Raw genomic sequence first — 18,628 nt, 5'->3', positions numbered from 1 at the left:
TGTTTTGTCAAAATAGACAGAAATGGTGAGTTTGATTATTATTAACAATATAAACAGTAGGTTGCAAAAGGACCTACAGTTTATAATGATGGACAAAGAGAGAAGTGGGGGCGGGTTTAGGATGAGATGTTAAGGAGGTAGGAGATGAGGATATAGAGTTATTAGATCTTAGGAAACATAAAGGAGGAATCAAAAGATGTTGGATAGTAGCAGGAGAAAAGAGACTTTGGGGAGATAGATAAGTTGGAAGGGGAGAGAGAGGGAGGGAGGGAGGAAGAGGCTAGAACAACAAATTATTTTGCCAATATTCTGTTGAGATTTTGCATCCATAATTATAAGATATATCATTTTGTAGTTCTATGTTATCTTTGTGTTAATTCTTAGAATTAGGTTAACACTGGCATTTTAGGATCTAATACAGTGTTCACTGTATTCTATATTTAGAAAACAATAGATATTTCTATGAATGTTTGGAAAGAGGTAAAGAATTGGTATTAGTTCTTTTAGTCTTTGGTAGAATTGTCCATGAAACATCTGGACCTGAGCTTCACTTTGTAGAAAAGTTCTTAATTTCTAACTTAGTCTCATCACATGATGTATGTCAATATATATTTTATATTACTTTTTGTGTCAGTTTCTGTTGTTTGTGTCTCTTTATGAATTTGTCTATTTCATTTATGTAATTTATATAATTATTCTGATAATCTGATTGTTACAATATCTTTATATTTCTTTCTATATTTATAATTTCAGTATTTCCCCAGTTTTTATTTTGAATGCTACTAATTGTAGCCTTTTTATTTCTTGGTCAGTGTAGCTATTAGTTTGCCAATTTTGTTGGTTTTATTGAAAGAATTGTATTTGTTTTCATTAATTACTTCTATTTATTTTATTTTTTATTTGATTAGTTTCCACTTTGATCCTTAATATTTTTTTCTTCTGTTTCCTTTAAGTTTAATTTGCTCTTCCTTTTTTTATGATTTATTGTGTAAAGTTTGATCATTCATTTCTGATCTTTGTATTATGTAATAGATAATAATTTCCCTCTGTACAGTGATGGCTTTTTCTCCATTACACAAATTTTACATATTATGCCTCCTTTTTTCCTTTCAACACTATCTATTTCACTTTATATTTATTCTTTCATCCAGTGTTTATTTAGGTGAATATTGATCAATTTGCCCATATTTGAGTTTCAAAATTTTCTTTTTAATAATGCCTTCTGGATTCCTCCCATGGTGCTTGAGAAACACATGCTCTGTTGGTCCCATCCTGACTGCTCTTTCTTGAAGAGCATGATTAACTGCAGCATCAGTCTAAAGCCTAGTTTTATCCAAAGACACGCTATTCCAGTACACGAAGGGGAAAGGGGTCAGGGTTTCCATCTTGCTCCTTTGGTCACTCCACAGAGATAGAAGGGGCCACTGATTTCAGTGGTATGGTGCTGGCCCTATATATGACATCCTCTTGCTCAGCCAGTGTACTGGAGCCCAATCGGTGGTCCCAGCAGGAACAGTTCCTCTTTAGGAACCCTTGTGACTTCCACTTTTCTGATTGGTAGAAAAGATGTAATTGCTTCAGGTAAATTTTACATTTTTCACTGAAGTGTCCTTTGTTTTTTCTTTTCCCTGCAGCAATCTTTCCATTCCTTACTCCAGTTTATGAGGCAATGAATATCTCTCTGTTTCCAAAGGATGTCACAAATTTTTTAAAGAAAGCTATAAACAGAATGAAAGAAAGTCGCCTTCAAGAGAAACAACAGGTAAAATTCTGGTTGTGGTCACAGAGGTTCATTTTTGATAATTTATTTGCCTATGGGTGTATGACTTCCATACTTCTTTGTATATTCTTAAAAGGTAGATGAAGAAGAACTCTTGGTTGAGAGTAGTAGAAGCTTTCCATTTGGGGAGAATAAAGAATTTAACATCTGGTAATTGAGAAACAAGAATGAATCAGAGAGGGAACTGAATTAGAGTAAGATATATTCCATGCTTTTATAATTATGTCAAAATGGACTCTACTTTCATATAACTAAAAAGAACTAATAAAAAAGACTTAAATAAATAAAATTATATATTCCAAATACTGAAAAAATAATGAACCAGAGAGAAATCATTTACAATTAAATAATGGGCATGGTAATTATTCTGTCAAGGCATAAATATTGCTGATAGGAAAAGTCCCAAATGCTCTAAAAAGGAGTTCTTGTACATTGTTGAATAGATCTGTAAATTAGGATAGCCTTTATGGAAAACTGTCTGGAGGGCCTTCAGAAATCAAATACAGACCCACGGTATAATCCAGCAATCTCACTACTAAGTGTATAATCACAGGAAATGAAATCTGCACTCCCATGTTTATTGCAACACTATGTTAAAATTGTTCTTATTAATTGAGCCAAATCTATTTTGAAAATATTCATCATCAGGAAATGATAAATGCAGTTAAAGATGTGTCTAAACTGACATAAACATCAAACAGCATATACATATATCAAAGTAATAGGGTACCTTGTTCATATGTAGAACTTAATTTTTTTATAAACCTTAGGGTTTGCTCTTTGAAATAATTTTTTTAAATAGAGGAAAAAAGTTTTATCATATTTCTTCTCCTCAAAAGATACAATTTCAACATAATTTTTTTTTCCTGGTGCTTTAATTTTATCAGATTTATATGGTCAAGAATCATTGCATTTCCAAACCTCTCACTTTACAAACTCTCCACAGAAGGCATCCTCAGGCTAGCTGGCACTGTTTGGCCCCTCATGGAGCAGGCATGGGGTTCTTTAGGTGAAGGTTTTGCCTCATGTACAAAGCCCAGCACAAGGATGTGTGCAGGCCAGGGACCAGGATGGGCCCTCCAGGTGTCAGTACAAAGTTCATAGCTTCAAGCATGGTGGGATCTTTCAAGAAGCTTGCTCAAAATCTGATGGTGAACTCTAAAAATGGCAGGAGATTAATTTGTGATGTCTTTGGTGAAGAGTAGTACAGTCCAGGACTTCTCCCTGAGCAAATAAATGTAACAGGAGACAAAGCCAGCCACTCTCTGGCCAGGAGGCTGTGTTCAGAATCCACAGGAGCTCACAAGCAGGGAGAGCAAAGGCCAGTAGCTATTGGACACCATAGCCTGTTTTCACTCAGGGAAACGTCCTACTGTCCAAAGTTTATAGATGGATGCTTTTCTTCAAAGATGACTTAGAAAACTCCAGCTGGACTTTTGTACTTGAAGAAGTCATAGCCTCAGAAGGGAAGATAAGTTCTGCACACTTAATTTTTTTCTGACTTCATAATTGATCTTCTATCTTTGAAATCTCTCTGTTTCTAGCATCGGGTGGATTTTCTTCAGCTTTTGATAAATTCTCAGAATTCCAAAGATGTGGAGTCTCATAAAGGTAAACAAGGTTGCTATCTCGTCTACTGATGGGGAAACTCAGAGGGAAGAATTGTTCTGGAAATGTGCAGGAGATTTTCCAGGAAGAAGAGTATTTCTACCAAGTTGCATAAAGTGCATGCTTGGATATCATATACAGTAGCCTGAGGAACTTTCTAGAGAAGCACACCTAGAGCCATGTTCAATGTTGAAGCTGATTTAAACAAGTATTTCTTTTACCAGCATGGTATTTTCATTCAACATATTTTCTTACTGTTTTTATTTTGATGCTCAATTCTCCCATATTTGTCCACTGGAATCCCTTTCATGTAGGCTCCTGAGTCTTCTATTATTATTGTCACCTTTTAAATGATTGTTTTAAAAGTAGCTTCTGTTTATTCTGGCCATAGCAATATTGAGCTGAAAACACAGAGGTTCTTCATGTAGTCTTGAATACACTGCTTCACTCCTAATATCCACCACCAGAGAGTTATATTTATTACAGTTCAGGAACCTGTGTTGACACACTTCTATCATTCACAGTCCACAGATTTCCTTAGGGTTTGCTCTTGGTCTTGTACATTCTATGACATGTATCCACATTATAGTAGCACACAGTGTATTCGGTGCTCTTTTCATTTATTTTCTAAGTATTTTCTTGCTTTCTAATTTAAGATATTCTAGGTTTCTGCTCTGTTTCCCCTGACAGGTTTGTTTTTTTGTTTTTCCAATTAATTGAATTTAGAAATCAAAATTTGTGATCATCTTGTGAATTTTTGCTTTTAGATACTCTCAGTAGACAACATTATTAAATTGAAATACTTCTACATGGAACAGAGGAAAGAAATATTTCTGTATCTACTCACATCCAGTAATATAAACTATTTTTCTCTCTCCTTCAAAAAATTTTTCCTAGTTTATTGCTTATTTCTGTAATACACAAATACTCCCATTGCAGTTCTAATTTGAGGTACCTAGTGCCTTGACAACTCCTGAATGTTGAGCAATTAATTCTAAAGATGAACATTTGACTTACTACAGCCTGACAGTATACATATTTTTTAAAAAGATATTTTTATTTTTTAGTTGTAGGTGCACACAATGCTTTTATTTTATTTTTATGTGGTGCTGAGGACCAAACCCAGTGCCTCGCATGTGCTAGGTGAGTGTTCTACCACTGAGCTACAACCCCAGACCCAGTGTACATATTTTTATGTTCACATTTACATATCATATATCTATCTATCATCTATCTTTCTATATATCTATCTATATATCTAACTATCTATCTATCTATTTGTCTATCCATCCATCCATCCATTCATCCATCTATCCTGAATGTATCTACCCAGTTCTATTCAGGTTTCTAAGATAAAGGAAACAGTCTATAGTTTAACTCTTCAATAAAATAGCCACCAAACACATGTGCCTACTTAGCACTTGACATGTGGCTAGTGCCACTGAAGTATATTGATTTTTAATTAATTAAAATCTAAACCCCCACAGGTGGCTGGTAGCTATGAATGCCAACATTTGCGCTCCAAATCTTGACTTTTATTTGGTGTAGTTGAGAGGGTTACCAGGAATTGAACTCAGGGGCACTCAACCACTTTGTATTTTATTTAGAGACAGGGTTTCACTGAGTTGCACAGTGCCCTGCTGTTGCTGAGGTTGGTTTGAACTCATGATCCTCTTGCCTCAGCCTCCTGCAGGGATTACTGGTGTGTGCCGCTGCACCTGGCCTAAACCTTGACTTTATAGTCCTATTTCATGGGGTCCATACTCACTGGGATAAAAGATTTGATAATTAAATGCTCTCATGACATCATCATAGAAAATCATAATCAGTAAATCTGAACTCTGTAGACCATTCAAACACTTGTTTTATGTATACTTTTTTATCTTGAATTGCATGTTTGGCACAGAGACCATGTTTATTTCAGGGCCCAGGTATCTAAAAGTCCATATTGATCATACTGTGTATCTTAGATAGAAATTGTATCTCTTGAAATTACCTATCTTTGGTGGTGCTGAGAATGGCACAGTTAGTAGCTAAGTCCAAGAGTGGTGTAGACCTCAAGAAAACTGGATTTAAAAAAGTTTTCCTTTGTTTCCCCTATTGGATAGACATGAGAGTGAAAACCACTCTGAGAATGACCCTGAATTGCTTTTCCACGGTCCTGCCTAGTGATCGGTGGGTTTTAATGGGATTTCTCTTCATCTAAACCCTGATGTTGTGATTTGCTGGATTTATCTAAATTGTGTTTCCTCTTCCGTTAGTCCTGTCTGATCTGGAGCTTGTGGCTCAATCAATTATCTTCATTTTTGCTGGCTATGAGGCCACTAGCAGTGCTCTTTCCTTCATTTTGTATGAACTGGCCACCCATCCTGATGCCCAGACCAAACTGCAGCAGGAGATTGATGCGGCTTTGCCCAATAAGGTGAGAAGATGGTACCTGGAGAGGGAGGAGAGAGGTGGAGCCTCAACAAGACTGCCTCCTCATCACTTCCTAGGAGGCTTTATCCAAAATATAGTCACTGATTCTTTTCACCAGCTCTTTTGGAAAGGTTTTGAAGAGAGAAATGAAAGGTAAAACACAGTATTGAGGGGAAAATACAAGGAATTTTGAAAAGAGTGTAATTTCTCAAAACTACAAGGAATTTTGAAGAGTGTAATTTCAGTAATATCCATTACCAGTTACCATGATGATACCTAGCAAGTGTAAGCATGTGTCACTCAAGTGTCCAGATCATTGGATCTGATGAACTATGGCAAGAGCTCCTGCCTGGCTGTCTGCTGAGTGATCCTTGGCTTGGTGGGCAGGCTTACTATGCTCTGCTCCACACATCTTCACACTCTAGTCATGTATTAGAGAGAAGCAGCCAAGGGATGAGTCAGGTTTTCTGGCTCCCAAGCCAAACACTTTACTTCTACCTTGTGTCCTCTCCAATGTCACATCAGGCATTATCCACGTGTTGTGCCTGCTGTCCTCACACCTCTTCCTAAACAGGGAGTCTATCATATCTGAAGACACATGGTTTCTGGGGCTGGCATGGCTGGTTTGGCAGTGAAGTGGGCACAAAGCCTCTTCTTCAGAGCTCACAATGAAGCCCTGGAGAACAATCAGGAGAATGGTCCAGAAACAGAGGGTGGGGCTGAGAGTGGTTTTCTGTTCTCCTTAGAATGTCCTCTGAAACTGAAATTGTGTGACATGGTGCCATCGAATCTTAGCCTTCTTTTGGTGGTATTAGGGTGGAAGTTACCAGTTTCTCCCAACATTCATTTTTTACATGATGTAGTGTTATCTCTAAAAATATATATATATATATATATATATATATATATATATATATATATATATATATTCAAAGCAGGATTATTCAAGAAAAAACAGATGTATAATGGGTTATTTTCTCTTTTCTATGTTCTGTTTCCCTGAAATAGGCATGTGACTTTTCTAGAGAAAGGTAACAGTGACTTTTACATTATTTTGCCTGAGTGTAATTGTCATATTCTATTAGTTACTTGAAAAAAAGTATGAGAAAAAGTAGTACATGATGATTCTGAGGATATTATACACTGAACTTGGGATTGTCCCAAAGATCTCGTATGTATATGGTTGTCAAATGGACATGATTGTTATTATAATGCTTAGTCAATTGTAAGCACTATTCTCCTTCACCATCCTTTTATTCTTGGGACAGTGTAACACTTTAATAAAACTATGTAGATTGAGTTTAAATTTAGTTCCAAACATGCATTTCCAAAAAATCTTATTTTTTCTCTTCAGGCACCTGCTACCTATGATACCGTGTTACAGATGGAGTACCTGGACATGGTGGTGAATGAAACTCTCAGGTTGTACCCAATTGCTGGCAGACTTGAGAGGGTCTGTAAGAAAGATATTGAAATCAATGGAGTGCCCATTAGGAAGGGGACAGTGGTGATGATACCAAGCTTTGTTCTTCATCGAGACCCACTGCACTGGCCAGAGCCTGAGGAGTTCCGCCCTGAAAGGTACAGGGCCTCTGGGAAAGGGAACTGCTCTGGGCTAGGGTTGTCCAAGCATGTCCTTGTATTTCTTATCACAGATGACATACAGGTAGCTATGTAATCATTTTTTTATTGGTTGTTCACAACATTACAAAGCTCTTGACATATCATATTTCATACATTAGATTGAAGTGGGTTATGAACTCCCACGTTTTACCCCAAATGCAGATTGCAGAATCATGTCGGTTACACATCCACAAATTTACATAATTCCCTATTAGTAACTGTTGTATTCTGCTACCTTTCCTATCCCCTACTATCCCCCCTCCCCTTCCCTCCCATCTTCTCTCTCTACCCCATCTACTGTAACTCATTTCTCTTCTTGTTTATTTTCCCATTCCCCTCACAATCTCTTATATGTAATTTTGTATAGCAATGAGGGTCTCCCTTCATTTCCATGCAATTTCCCTTTTCTCTCCCTTTCCCTCCCATCTCATGTCTCTGTTTAATGATAATCTTTTCTTCCTGCTCTTCCTCCCTGCTCTGTTCAAAGTTGCTCTCATTATATCAAAGAAGACATTTGGTATTTGTTTTTTAGGGATTCGCTAGCTTCACTAAGCATAATCTGCTCTAGTGCCATACATTTCCCTGAAATTCCATGATTTTGTCATTTTTTAATGCTGCATAATACTCCATGGTGTATAAATGCCACACTTTTTTATCCATTCATCTATTGAAGGGCATCTGGGTTGTTTCCACAGTCTAGCTATTGTGAATTGTGCTGCTATGAACATCGATGTGGCAGTATCCCTGTAGTATGCTCTTTTAAGGTCTTCAGGGAATAGTCTGAGAAGGGCAATAGCTGGGTCAAATGGTGGTTCCATTCCCAGCTTTCCCAGGAATCTACATACAGCTTTCCAAATTGGCTGCAACAATTTGCAGTCCCACCAACAATGTACAAGTGTACCCTTTTCTCCACATCCTCACCAGCACTTGTTGTTGTTTGACTTCATAGTGGCTGCAAATCTTACTGGAGTGAGATACTAGAGATGGTATCTTAGAGTGGTTTTGATTTGCATTTCTCTGACTGCTAGAGATGGTGAGCATTTTTTCATGTACTTCTTGATTGATTGTATATCCTCCTCTGAGAAGTGTCTGTTCAGGTCTTTGGCCCATTTGTTGATTGGGTGATTTGTTATCTTATTGTCTAATTTTTTGAGTTCTTTGTATACTCTGGATATTAGGGCTCTATCTGAAGTGTGAGGGGTAAAAATTTGTTCCCATGATGTAGGCTCCCTATTTACCTCTCTTATTGTTTTTCTTGCTGAGAAAAAAACTGTTTAGTTTAAGTAAGTCCCATTTGTTGAATCTTGTTGTTAACTCTAGTGCCATGGGTGTCCTATTAAGGAATTTGGAGCCCGACCCCACAATATGTAGATTGGAGCCAACTTTTTCTTCAATCAGACGCAGAGTCTCCCATTTGATATCAAGCTCCTTGATCCATTTTGAGTTAACTTTTAGGCATGGCGAGAGAAAGGGATTCAGTTTCATTTTGTTGCATATGGATTTCCAGTTTTCCCAGCACCATTTGTTGAAGATGCTGTTCTTCCTCCATTGCATGCTTTTAGCCCCTTTATCAAATATAAGATACTTGTAACTTTGTGGATTAGTCTCTGTGTCCTCTATTCTATACCATTGGTCCACCCGCCTGTTTTGGTACCAGTACCATGCTGTTTTTGTCACTATTGCTCTGTAATATAGTTTGAAATCTGGTATCGCTATACCGCCTGATTCACACTTCCTGCTTAGAATTGCTTTTGCTATTCTGGGTCTTTTATTTTTCCATATGAATTTCCTGATTACTTTGTCTATTTCTACAAGAAATGCCATTGGGATTTTGATTGGCATTGCATTAAAACTATAGAGAACTTTTGGTAATATCGCCATTTTGATAATGTTAGTTCTGCCTATCCATGAACAGGGTATATTTTTCCATCTTCTAAGATCTTCTTCTACTCCTCTCTTTAGGGTTCTGTAGTTTTTATTGTATAAATCTTTCACCTCTTTTGTTAGGTTGATTCCCAAGTATTTATTTTTTTTTTTGAGGATATTGTGAATGGAGTGTTTTTCCTCATTTCCGTTTCAGAAGTTTTGTCACTGATATACAGAAATGCCATTGATTTATGCATGTTGATTTTATATCCTGCCACTTTGCTGAATTCATTTATTAGTTCTAGTAGTTTTTTTGTAGACCCTTTTGGGTCTTCTAGGTATAGAATCATGTCTTCTGAAAATAGTGATAATTTAAGTTCTTCTTTTCCTATTTTTATGCCTTTAATTTCTTTTGTCTGTCTAATTGCTCTGGCCAGTGTTTCGAGAACTATATTGAATAGAAGTGGTGATAGAGGGCATCCCTGTCTTGTTCCAGATTTTAGAGGGAATGCCTTCAATTTTTCTCCATTCAGAATGAAGCTAGCCTGAGGCTTAGCATAGATAGCTTTTACAATGTTGAGGTAAGTTCCTGTTATCCCTAGTTTTTCTAATGTTTTGAACATAAAGGGATACTGTACTTTGTCGAATGCTTTTTCTGCATCTATCAAGATGATCATATAGTTCTTACCTTTAAGTCTATTGATGTGGTGAATAACATTTATTGATTTCCGTATATTGAACCATCCTTGCATCCCAGGGATGAATCCTACTTGATCATGGTGCACAATTTTTTTGATGTGTTATTGGATTCGATTCGCCAGAATTTTATTGAGGATTTTTGCGTATAGGTTCATTAGAGATATTGGTCTGTAGTTTTCTTTCTTTGAGGTGTCTTTGTCTGGTTTCAGAATGAGGGTGATGTTGGCCTCATAGAATGAATTTGGAAGAGCTCCCTCTTTTTCTATTTCCTGAAATAACTTGAAAAGTATTGGTATTAATTCTTCTTTAAAGGTTTTGTAAAACTCCGCTGTATACCCATCCAGTCCTGGGCTCTTCTTGGTTGGTAGTCTTTTGATTGCTTCTTCAATTTCATCCATTGATATTGGTCTGTTCAAATCGTATGTGTCCTCCTGACTCAGTCTGGGCAAGTCACATGACTTAAGAAATTTATCGATGTCTTCACTATCTTCTATTTTATTGGAATATAGGTTTTCAAAATAATTTCTAATTGTCTTCTGTATTTCTGTAGCATCTGTTGTGATATTGCCTTTTGCATCCCGTATGTTAGTAATTTGAGTTCTCTCTCTTCTTCTCTTTGTTAGCATGGCTAAGGGTCTGTCAATCTTATTTATTTTTTTGAAGAACCAACTTTTAGTTTTGTTAATTTTTTCAATAGTTTCTTTTGTTTCAATTTCATTGATTTCCACTCTGATTTTAATTATTTCTTGCCTTCTGCTACATTTGCTGTTGTTTTGCTCTTCCTTTTCTTGGGCTTTGAGATGATGTGTCAGCTCATTTGTTTGTTGGTTTTTTCTTTTTTTGAGGAATGACCTCCAGGCGATGAATTTCCCTCTTGAAACTGCTTTCATTGTGTCCCATAGATTCCAATACGTTGTGTCTGTATTTTCGTTTATCTCTAAGAATTTTTTGATTTCCTCCTTTATGTCTTCTGTAACCCACTGATCATTCAGTAACATATTGTTCATTTTCCATGTGATGTATGATTTTTCCTTTCTTCTTTTATCATTGATTTCCAGTTTCATTCCATTATGATCAGATAAAATGCATGGTATTATCTCCACCCCTTTATATTTACTGAGGGTTGCCCTATGGCATAATATATTGTCTATTTTTGAGAAGGATCCATATGCTGCTGAGAAAAAAGTATATCCATTTGATGATGGTTGATATATTCTATATATGATAGTTAAGTCTAGGTTATTGATTGTGGTATTGAGTTCTATATTTTCTTTACTCAACTTTTGCTTGGAGGATCTGTCCAATGGTGAGAGAGGTGTGCTGAAGTCACCTATAATTATTGTGTTGTGGTCTATTTGATTCTTGAACTTGAGGAGAATTTGTTTTATGAATGTCACAGCACCATTATTTGGAGCATAAATATTGATAATTGTTATGTCTTGTTGGTGAATGGTTCCTTTTAACAGTATATAACGTCCTTCCTTATCCCTTTTGATTAACTTAGTCTTGAAGTCGATTTTATTCGATATGAGGATGGCCAACCCTGCTTGCTTACAAGGACCGTGTGAGTGGTATATTTTTTCCCATCCTTTCACCTTCAGCCTGTGTATGTCTTTTCCAATCAGATGTGTCTCCTGGAGGCAGCATATTGTTGGATTTGCTTTTTTAATCCATGATACCGCCTATGTCGCTTTATTGGAGAGTTTAAGCCATTAACATTTAGAGTTACTATTGACATATTGTTTGTACTTCCAGCCATGTTTGATTATTTATCCTTTTTTTTAAATTTAGTTTGTTTCTCCATGATTAGCTTTCCCCCCGCCCTCTGTCTTTACAGAGACACTTCCCCCTGATGGTTTTGATTATTGTTTTTCATTTCCTCCTCATGTAGTGTTTTGCTCAAGATGCTTTGCAATGCTGGTTTACTGGCTGCAAATTCTTTTAACTTTTGTTTATCATGAAAGATTTTTATTTCGTTGTCATACCTGAAGCTTAATTTTGCTGGATACAGAATTCTTGGTTGGCATCCATTGTCTTTCAGTGTTTGAAATACATTGGTCTATGACCATCTTGCTTTCAGCGTCTGTGATGAAAACTCCGTTGTTAACCTTATTGATTTACCCCTGAATGTAATCTGCCCTCTTTCTCTTGTAGCTTTAAATATTTTCTCTTTGTTCTGTATATTGGATGTCTTCATAACAATGTGTCTTGGCGTTGGTCTACTGTGATTTTGTATGCTCGGTGTCCTGTATGCATCTACAATTTGCATATCCATTTCCTTTTTTATTTCTGGAAAGTTTTCTGTAATTATTTCATTCAGCCGGTTACTCATTCCCTTGGTTTGAATCTCTATACCTTCCTTTATCCCGATGACTCTTAAGTTTGTCTTTTTTATGTTATCCCATATCTCTTGGATGTTTCTCTCATGATTTTTAACCAGCCTATCTGAGTTGGCTAGACTCTTTTCAAGATGATATATTTTGTCTTCATTATCTGACGTTCTGGCTTCTACTTGCTCCACTCTGTTAGTGATACTCTCATTTGAGTTTTTAATTTGGTTTATAGTTTCTTTCATTTCTAGAATTATTGTTTGATTTTTTTATAATCTCTATCTCCTGATAAAGATGCTTAACTTCTTCTTTGATCTGTTTATGTAATTCGTTTTCAATGTGTTCTTTCACTGTTTGAATTTGCTGTCTCATATCCTCTTTAAGGTTCCATTCCATCTGTCTAAGGTGTTCCTTGAGTTCTTTATATGACCATTTTTCTGATGACTCTAGGTCCTCCTGAATATTTAGGCTGCCCTGCATTTTTTGTACTCCTTTTCTTTCTTGCTTTTTCATGTTGCTCATGTTACTTCTTGTTCTATTTTACTGCTGAGTTACTGTTTACTCCTATAAATTTATTTGATGCTTGAGAGGAAAGGTATTAGAAGGGAAGGGAAGAAGTCACTAAAGAGAATGAGAGTAAGCAGGTAGAATTCAAGGAATGGGGAATAAGAAAATTGAAAAGAAATGAAAAGACAAAAGAAGAAAAAATAGGAAATAAAAAAAATTTAAAAACAATAATAAAAAATTAAAATTAAATTTAGAAGAAAAAAATTAAAAAAAAAATTTTCAAAAAATTTAAAAATCAACAAGAAAGAAAAATGAAAATGAAAAAAAATCAAAAAAAGAGAAAAAAAAACTAATAAATGCAGTCTTAGAGTTTGATTAACTTCTCTTCCAGTAGGTGGAGCTCTGCCCACCAGGCCAAGCTTCTCCTGTCAATACGCGGGAACCAATCACTGTGCAGAAGCCCCTCCTCTCAGACTGGGCGAGTCTCCAATCCTGAGTGCCTACGGCCTCCTCTTGTGTCTAGTCACTTCCCCACTTTTCCTCTAGCCAGGCCCCCCTCACCGGTGACGCTCACCACAATACTGGCAACATGCCAGGTCTGCTGCTCCTGGGAGCCCTGTTTTCATGAATGACTTGGCACACTCTTTCTGTTTGCCATTCCCTCAGACCCTAAGTTTGTAGACCTTGGGGCTGAGAATCCTCAGCGAATTTTACTTGCCCTCCGGTAGCCATGCCCCCGGTAGCTGGTGCAAGAGAACTCAGTTGTCAGCACTGGTGGGAGCAGTAGCCGGGGGTTCCGCACCGTGGGTCCCGCACCACTTCTGATTCCCTGGGTCTGGCCATGGCACTCATGGGAGAGCTGGGAGGGGCCCTTAAGGTTTCCCCAATGTGTGGAGAGGGAAGGCTAGGGGATTACACACCTGTAGCCACAGGTTTCAATGAAGTTATCTCCTCCACCGCAGTCTGATGACGTCAGTTCTCTGCCATGGTGGTATCTCTTGCAAATGGCGACAGTTTGTTTCCCTTTGCCGGGTGACCAATGCAACGGGTGGGTCCTTACTGTCTCTCCCAAGCCCCGTTTCAATCCTGTGGCCACTACCTATGAAGGCTCGGTTGGCATTTACCTCCATAGGATCAGAAGGGCTGACCAGTTGTTTCAGCTTGATGGATTAGTGCTGAGTCACAGCTGTTTGTCTGCGGGAAGCAGGCGAACGGGAGCTTGAATTCAGCCAATCCGGGCTCAGTGTGTGTTCTGAGAGGCCCAGACTGTTCGCCCCAGATCCATGTCAGCTCAGCATTGACTAGTGATCCTGAGCAAACAGCATTTAGACTGTTTAAGGCTCCCTATGCCTGCACAGCTGAAGAGGTCAGAGACTTGATCTCTCCATGCCTACCACCATGTTGGTTCTCCCTATGTAATCATTTTCATATATGTCTTTGTATTTTAAGCAGTTTTCCTGTTATAAATATAACATTTTCTTGCAAAATGATATGAATTTATGACAAGGAACAAAACGAATGCTATGTCCATTCACTATCCTAAATTCTTTTTAAAGTTTTTTAAATTAATTTAAAAAATGACAACAGAATGCATTATAATTCTTATTACACATATGCAACACAATTTCTCATGTCTCTGTATATAATGTATGTTGACACCAATTCTTGTCTTCATACATGTACTTTGGATAATGATATTCATTACATTCCATCATCCTTGCTAACCCCCTGCCCCCTCCCTTTCCCTTCCACCCCTCTGTCCTATCTAGAGTTCATCTATTCCTCCCATGCTCCCTCTCCCTACCCCACTATGAGTCAGCCTCCTTATATTAGAGAAACATTCAGCATTTGGGGTTTTTTTCGAATTAGCTAACTTCATCTTCTCCAATGCCATCCATTTACCTGCAAATGCCATGATTTTATTCTGTTTTAATGATGAGTAAAATTCCATTGTGTATATATGCCACATTTTTAAAATCCATTCATCTAATGAAGGGCATCTAAGGTTGGCTCCACAGTTTATCTATTGTGAATTGTGCTGCTATAAACACTAATGTGGCTGTGTTCCTGTAGCATGCTGTTTTTTAAGTCTTTTGGCTATAAACCAAGGAGAGGGATAGCTGGGTCAAATGGTAGTTGCATTCCCAGATTTCCAAGGAATCTCCACACTCCTTTCCATATTGGCTGCTCCAATTTACAGTCCCACCAGCAATGTATGAGTGTACATTTTTTCCCTACATTCTCACCAACACTTATTGTTGTCCTAATAATAGCTGCCATTCTAACTGGAGTGAGATGATATCTTAGAGTAGTTTTGATTTACATTTCTTGAATTGCTAGAGATGATGAGCATTTTTTCATATATTTGTTGATTGATTGTATGTCCTCATCTGAGAAGTGTCTGTTCAGGTCCTTGGCCCATTTATTGATTGGGTTATTTGGTTTTGTGGTGCTTTGCTTTTGAGTTCTTTATATACTCTAGAGAGTGGTGTTCTATCTAATGTGTGAGGGGTAAAATTTTTCTCCCAAGCTATAGGCTCCTTATTCACCTCACAAATTATTTCTTATGCTGAGAATAAACTTTTTAGTTTGTTAAATTCTCTAAATAATTATGAATTAATAATATGACCATGTTCTCATAAACTTTATTATGCATATATAGATATTTTTGCAAAACTAGATTGTATCACATTTTATATGATTTTTGCTAGCACTTGATAATTTTTGCATTCAACCTCTTGCATGTATGTGGTTTTTTTGGGGGGGTATCAGGAATTGAACTCAGGGGCGGTGGACCACTGAGCCACATTCATAGCCCTATTTTGTATTTTATTAGAGACAGGGTCTCACTGAGTTGCTTAGTGCCTCACTAAATTGCTGAAGTTGGCTTTGAACTTGGGATCCTACTATCTCCTCCTCCCAAGTCGCTGGGATTACAGCCGTGTGCCACTGTGCTCAGCCTGTACGTATGGTTTTTGGATCTATAATTTCAACTAACTAAATAAACGTTTTTTCTTATCAGTTTCCCCTAAACAGTCTAATACAGTAAGTATTTATATACTATTTACATATTATTAGTTAATATAAGCAATCCAGAGATGATTTAAAATATATTTCAGGATGTGCCTAGGTTATACCAGTATTTTCTCATTATTTTGTAAGAGACTTCAACACCCAGGATCTTGTTTATTCTGATGCTAAAACTAATTCTCCTCAGATATGGCACCATAACTCTGTGTATGTGTGTGTGTGTGTGTGAGTGTGTGTGTGTGTGTCTGTGTTTTCAAATTTCATAGCATGTCCCATAACTGACATAACCACTATCTCATTTCATTTTATGTATTCACTCTAATACTCCTTATATTTTTTATGTGTGTTGTTTCCTTTACTGTCTCAACTTATCATGATTTCCTTTGAAACAAAATTTATCTCATCTCAAAAAGACTGAAAGATCCTATAGACTAAGGGGGAGAAAGGTGGAATAACTCCTATAGGCTAAGGGGGAGAAAGGTGGAAAAACTCGATACCTTAACAATTCTTATAGCAAAACCACAGCTGTATTTCAATAACCAGCCCAGAAATAATCTTTTACACCATTGCTTGGGGATGTCTAAGGCACAAACTGAAATAAGTAACTGTTGTAGTTTTAATGTTTTGTTGACTTGTCATCTTTGTTGACCAGGTTCAGTAAGCAGAACAAGGACAGCATCGATCCTTATGTGTACATGCCCTTTGGAAATGGACCCCGAAACTGCATTGGTATGAGGTTTGCTCTCATGAACATGAAACTTGCTCTTGTCGAAGTAATGCAGAACTTCTCCTTCCAACCTTGTAAGGAAACACAGGTCAGTAGATTTTCATATAAATAATGTTTATTTGAAGATGTTTTTCCAAACAGAGGGGCCTAGTCACAGAAAAATATATGCTCATTCATCATTTAATTCTTAGATGTATAGTCCAGTGAATCTCTTCTTCACCATCTTTGAGATTTTAGAGTTCTTCACTGTGGGGGCTCTAAATCTATGGCTTTATGAAGAACAAAGTGTAAAAAATGTATGGACTCAATGCAGATTAGTGTGCCATGTGTATGTATGGACTGTGAACTTGAGCACAGTGTAAATTCAGCTGTAAGTCTCCTGGAGAGACCCTGTGCACAGTCGTGAGGTGTGGTGACCACAGGGTTCTGATGTTTGAGAGAAGCTCTCCTCACCAGAACTTACAGAACCTCCCCATCTCAGGCCTTGTATAGGATAAATGTTATGAAATAATTTTTCAGATAAATGAATAATTTTACTATTTAATCATGACCCACCTTAGAGAATGAGTAGGATGAATTCAAAGTACATGATACTAAAAGTAGTTTTATGTTTGTGAAGCATCACTGTGCTTAATATATCTTCTCAACTTTGCTGCTTTGGTTCTTGGTGTTTCATTCAGTGCTTCTCCATGTGCTTGTCGAAATGTTTCAGATTCCCCTGAAATTAGCTGATCAAGTAATTCTTCAATCTGAAAAGCCCATTATTCTGAAGGCTGTGTGCAGAGATGGGATAATAAGTGGAGCCTGAAATTCCCTAAGGACTTGTGCATTGTTGTCCTTAGAGCCTGGGACACAGAACATCAGAGAACAAAAATTTATTTTGTGAAGAAAACTCAAAATGAAGATAGACTCTATATTCCTCAATTGATGAATGATAAGAGATGCTGGACCTTTCCTAAGCTTTCTCAGGGTCTGTCCAGAGTATTATCTATTTTCTGATGGTAAGGAGGTGAGCACCTCAGTGCCAGACGTGAAAACTCACCTTTTCTGGGTCTAATGGGCTCTCTCCTCTCACCGACAGTTAGTCCTGGCAGCTCCTCCTGAGCTCTGATCAGAGAATCAACAATTATCAGCAAATTTGTCAACAATTTTTAATAAAAATGAGGGTGGTTGTGGTGGCTTTTGTAGTGACATTGATATATGATGTGTTCTTTGAAATATGCTGTGATAAGTTTTATAATGAGAAAGTCAATAAACATGTCCTTGTAGAAGTTTATCTGAAGCCTCTATGCCCATTTAAGGGGATATATAGTACTGAATCAGTGAGAGTCAAAACTAAATCTTTTGATCATCACAATCAGTGAATACATGGAGCTTTTTCAGCAATTCAAATTAAATAGTAAGGTAGATAAAGTTAACCCACTGTGAATTTTCCCATTACTGGAAAAGTATATTCATAGTGTCCTTCTGCCATTTTTGAAGTAAAAAATTTGTGACAATTTACTGAGGTGTAGTTATTACTATATCTCTAGCTTAGATTTAATACTCCCATTTTATCTCCCTTGTTGATTCTGGAAAGCAAGAAACATAGTTGTAGTCCATATTCAACTCCTAATGGTGCAGCCCTTATCCATATATTTTATTATTTATTTATTCAAGTACTGGGGATTGAATCCAGAGCCACATCTCCAATACTTTACTATTTGTTCTAATTATTTATACATGACAGTAGAATGCATTTTGACACATTATACAAAAATAGAGTAAAACTTCTTATTCTTCTGCTTGTACATGATGTAGACATATACCAGTCATGTAACCATATATGCACATAGGGTAATGACCAATTCTTTCTACTATCCTTCCATATATATATATATATATATATATATATATATATATATATATTATATATTATGTATTATACATGTTATATGATATATATCTTTTGATACAAGTTTTAGCTAGGATGCTCAGGGTCTTACTGAGTTTCTGAGCCTGGTTTTGAACTCATGATCCTCCTGCCTCAGCCTACAGAAT

The 18,628-nt window shown here is 36.9% G+C and overlaps 1 protein-coding gene across 1 annotated transcript in view; it reads left to right on the top strand.

The window, feature by feature from the left end:
* Positions 1 to 17,396, top strand: part of LOC144251902 (cytochrome P450 3A9-like) — a 30,353-nt gene extending 12,957 nt beyond the window's left edge. Inside the window, exons 8-13 of the mRNA XM_077794557.1 lie at positions 1,635 to 1,762; positions 3,325 to 3,391; positions 5,650 to 5,810; positions 7,161 to 7,387; positions 16,514 to 16,676; positions 17,301 to 17,396. Of these exons, the coding sequence (XP_077650683.1) occupies positions 1,635 to 1,762; positions 3,325 to 3,391; positions 5,650 to 5,810; positions 7,161 to 7,387; positions 16,514 to 16,676; positions 17,301 to 17,396 (842 nt within the window). The remainder of the gene's footprint in view (positions 1 to 1,634; positions 1,763 to 3,324; positions 3,392 to 5,649; positions 5,811 to 7,160; positions 7,388 to 16,513; positions 16,677 to 17,300) is intronic.
* The last annotated feature ends 1,232 nt before the right edge of the window (positions 17,397 to 18,628 follow it).

The sequence above is a fragment of the Urocitellus parryii genome, unplaced genomic scaffold (assembly GCF_045843805.1).
Source record: "Urocitellus parryii isolate mUroPar1 unplaced genomic scaffold, mUroPar1.hap1 Scaffold_264, whole genome shotgun sequence".
In the NCBI taxonomy this organism is placed as follows: Eukaryota; Metazoa; Chordata; class Mammalia; order Rodentia; family Sciuridae; genus Urocitellus; species Urocitellus parryii.
The sequence above is the reverse complement of the archived record's forward strand: the minus strand, read 5'-3'. Positions and strand labels throughout refer to the sequence as shown.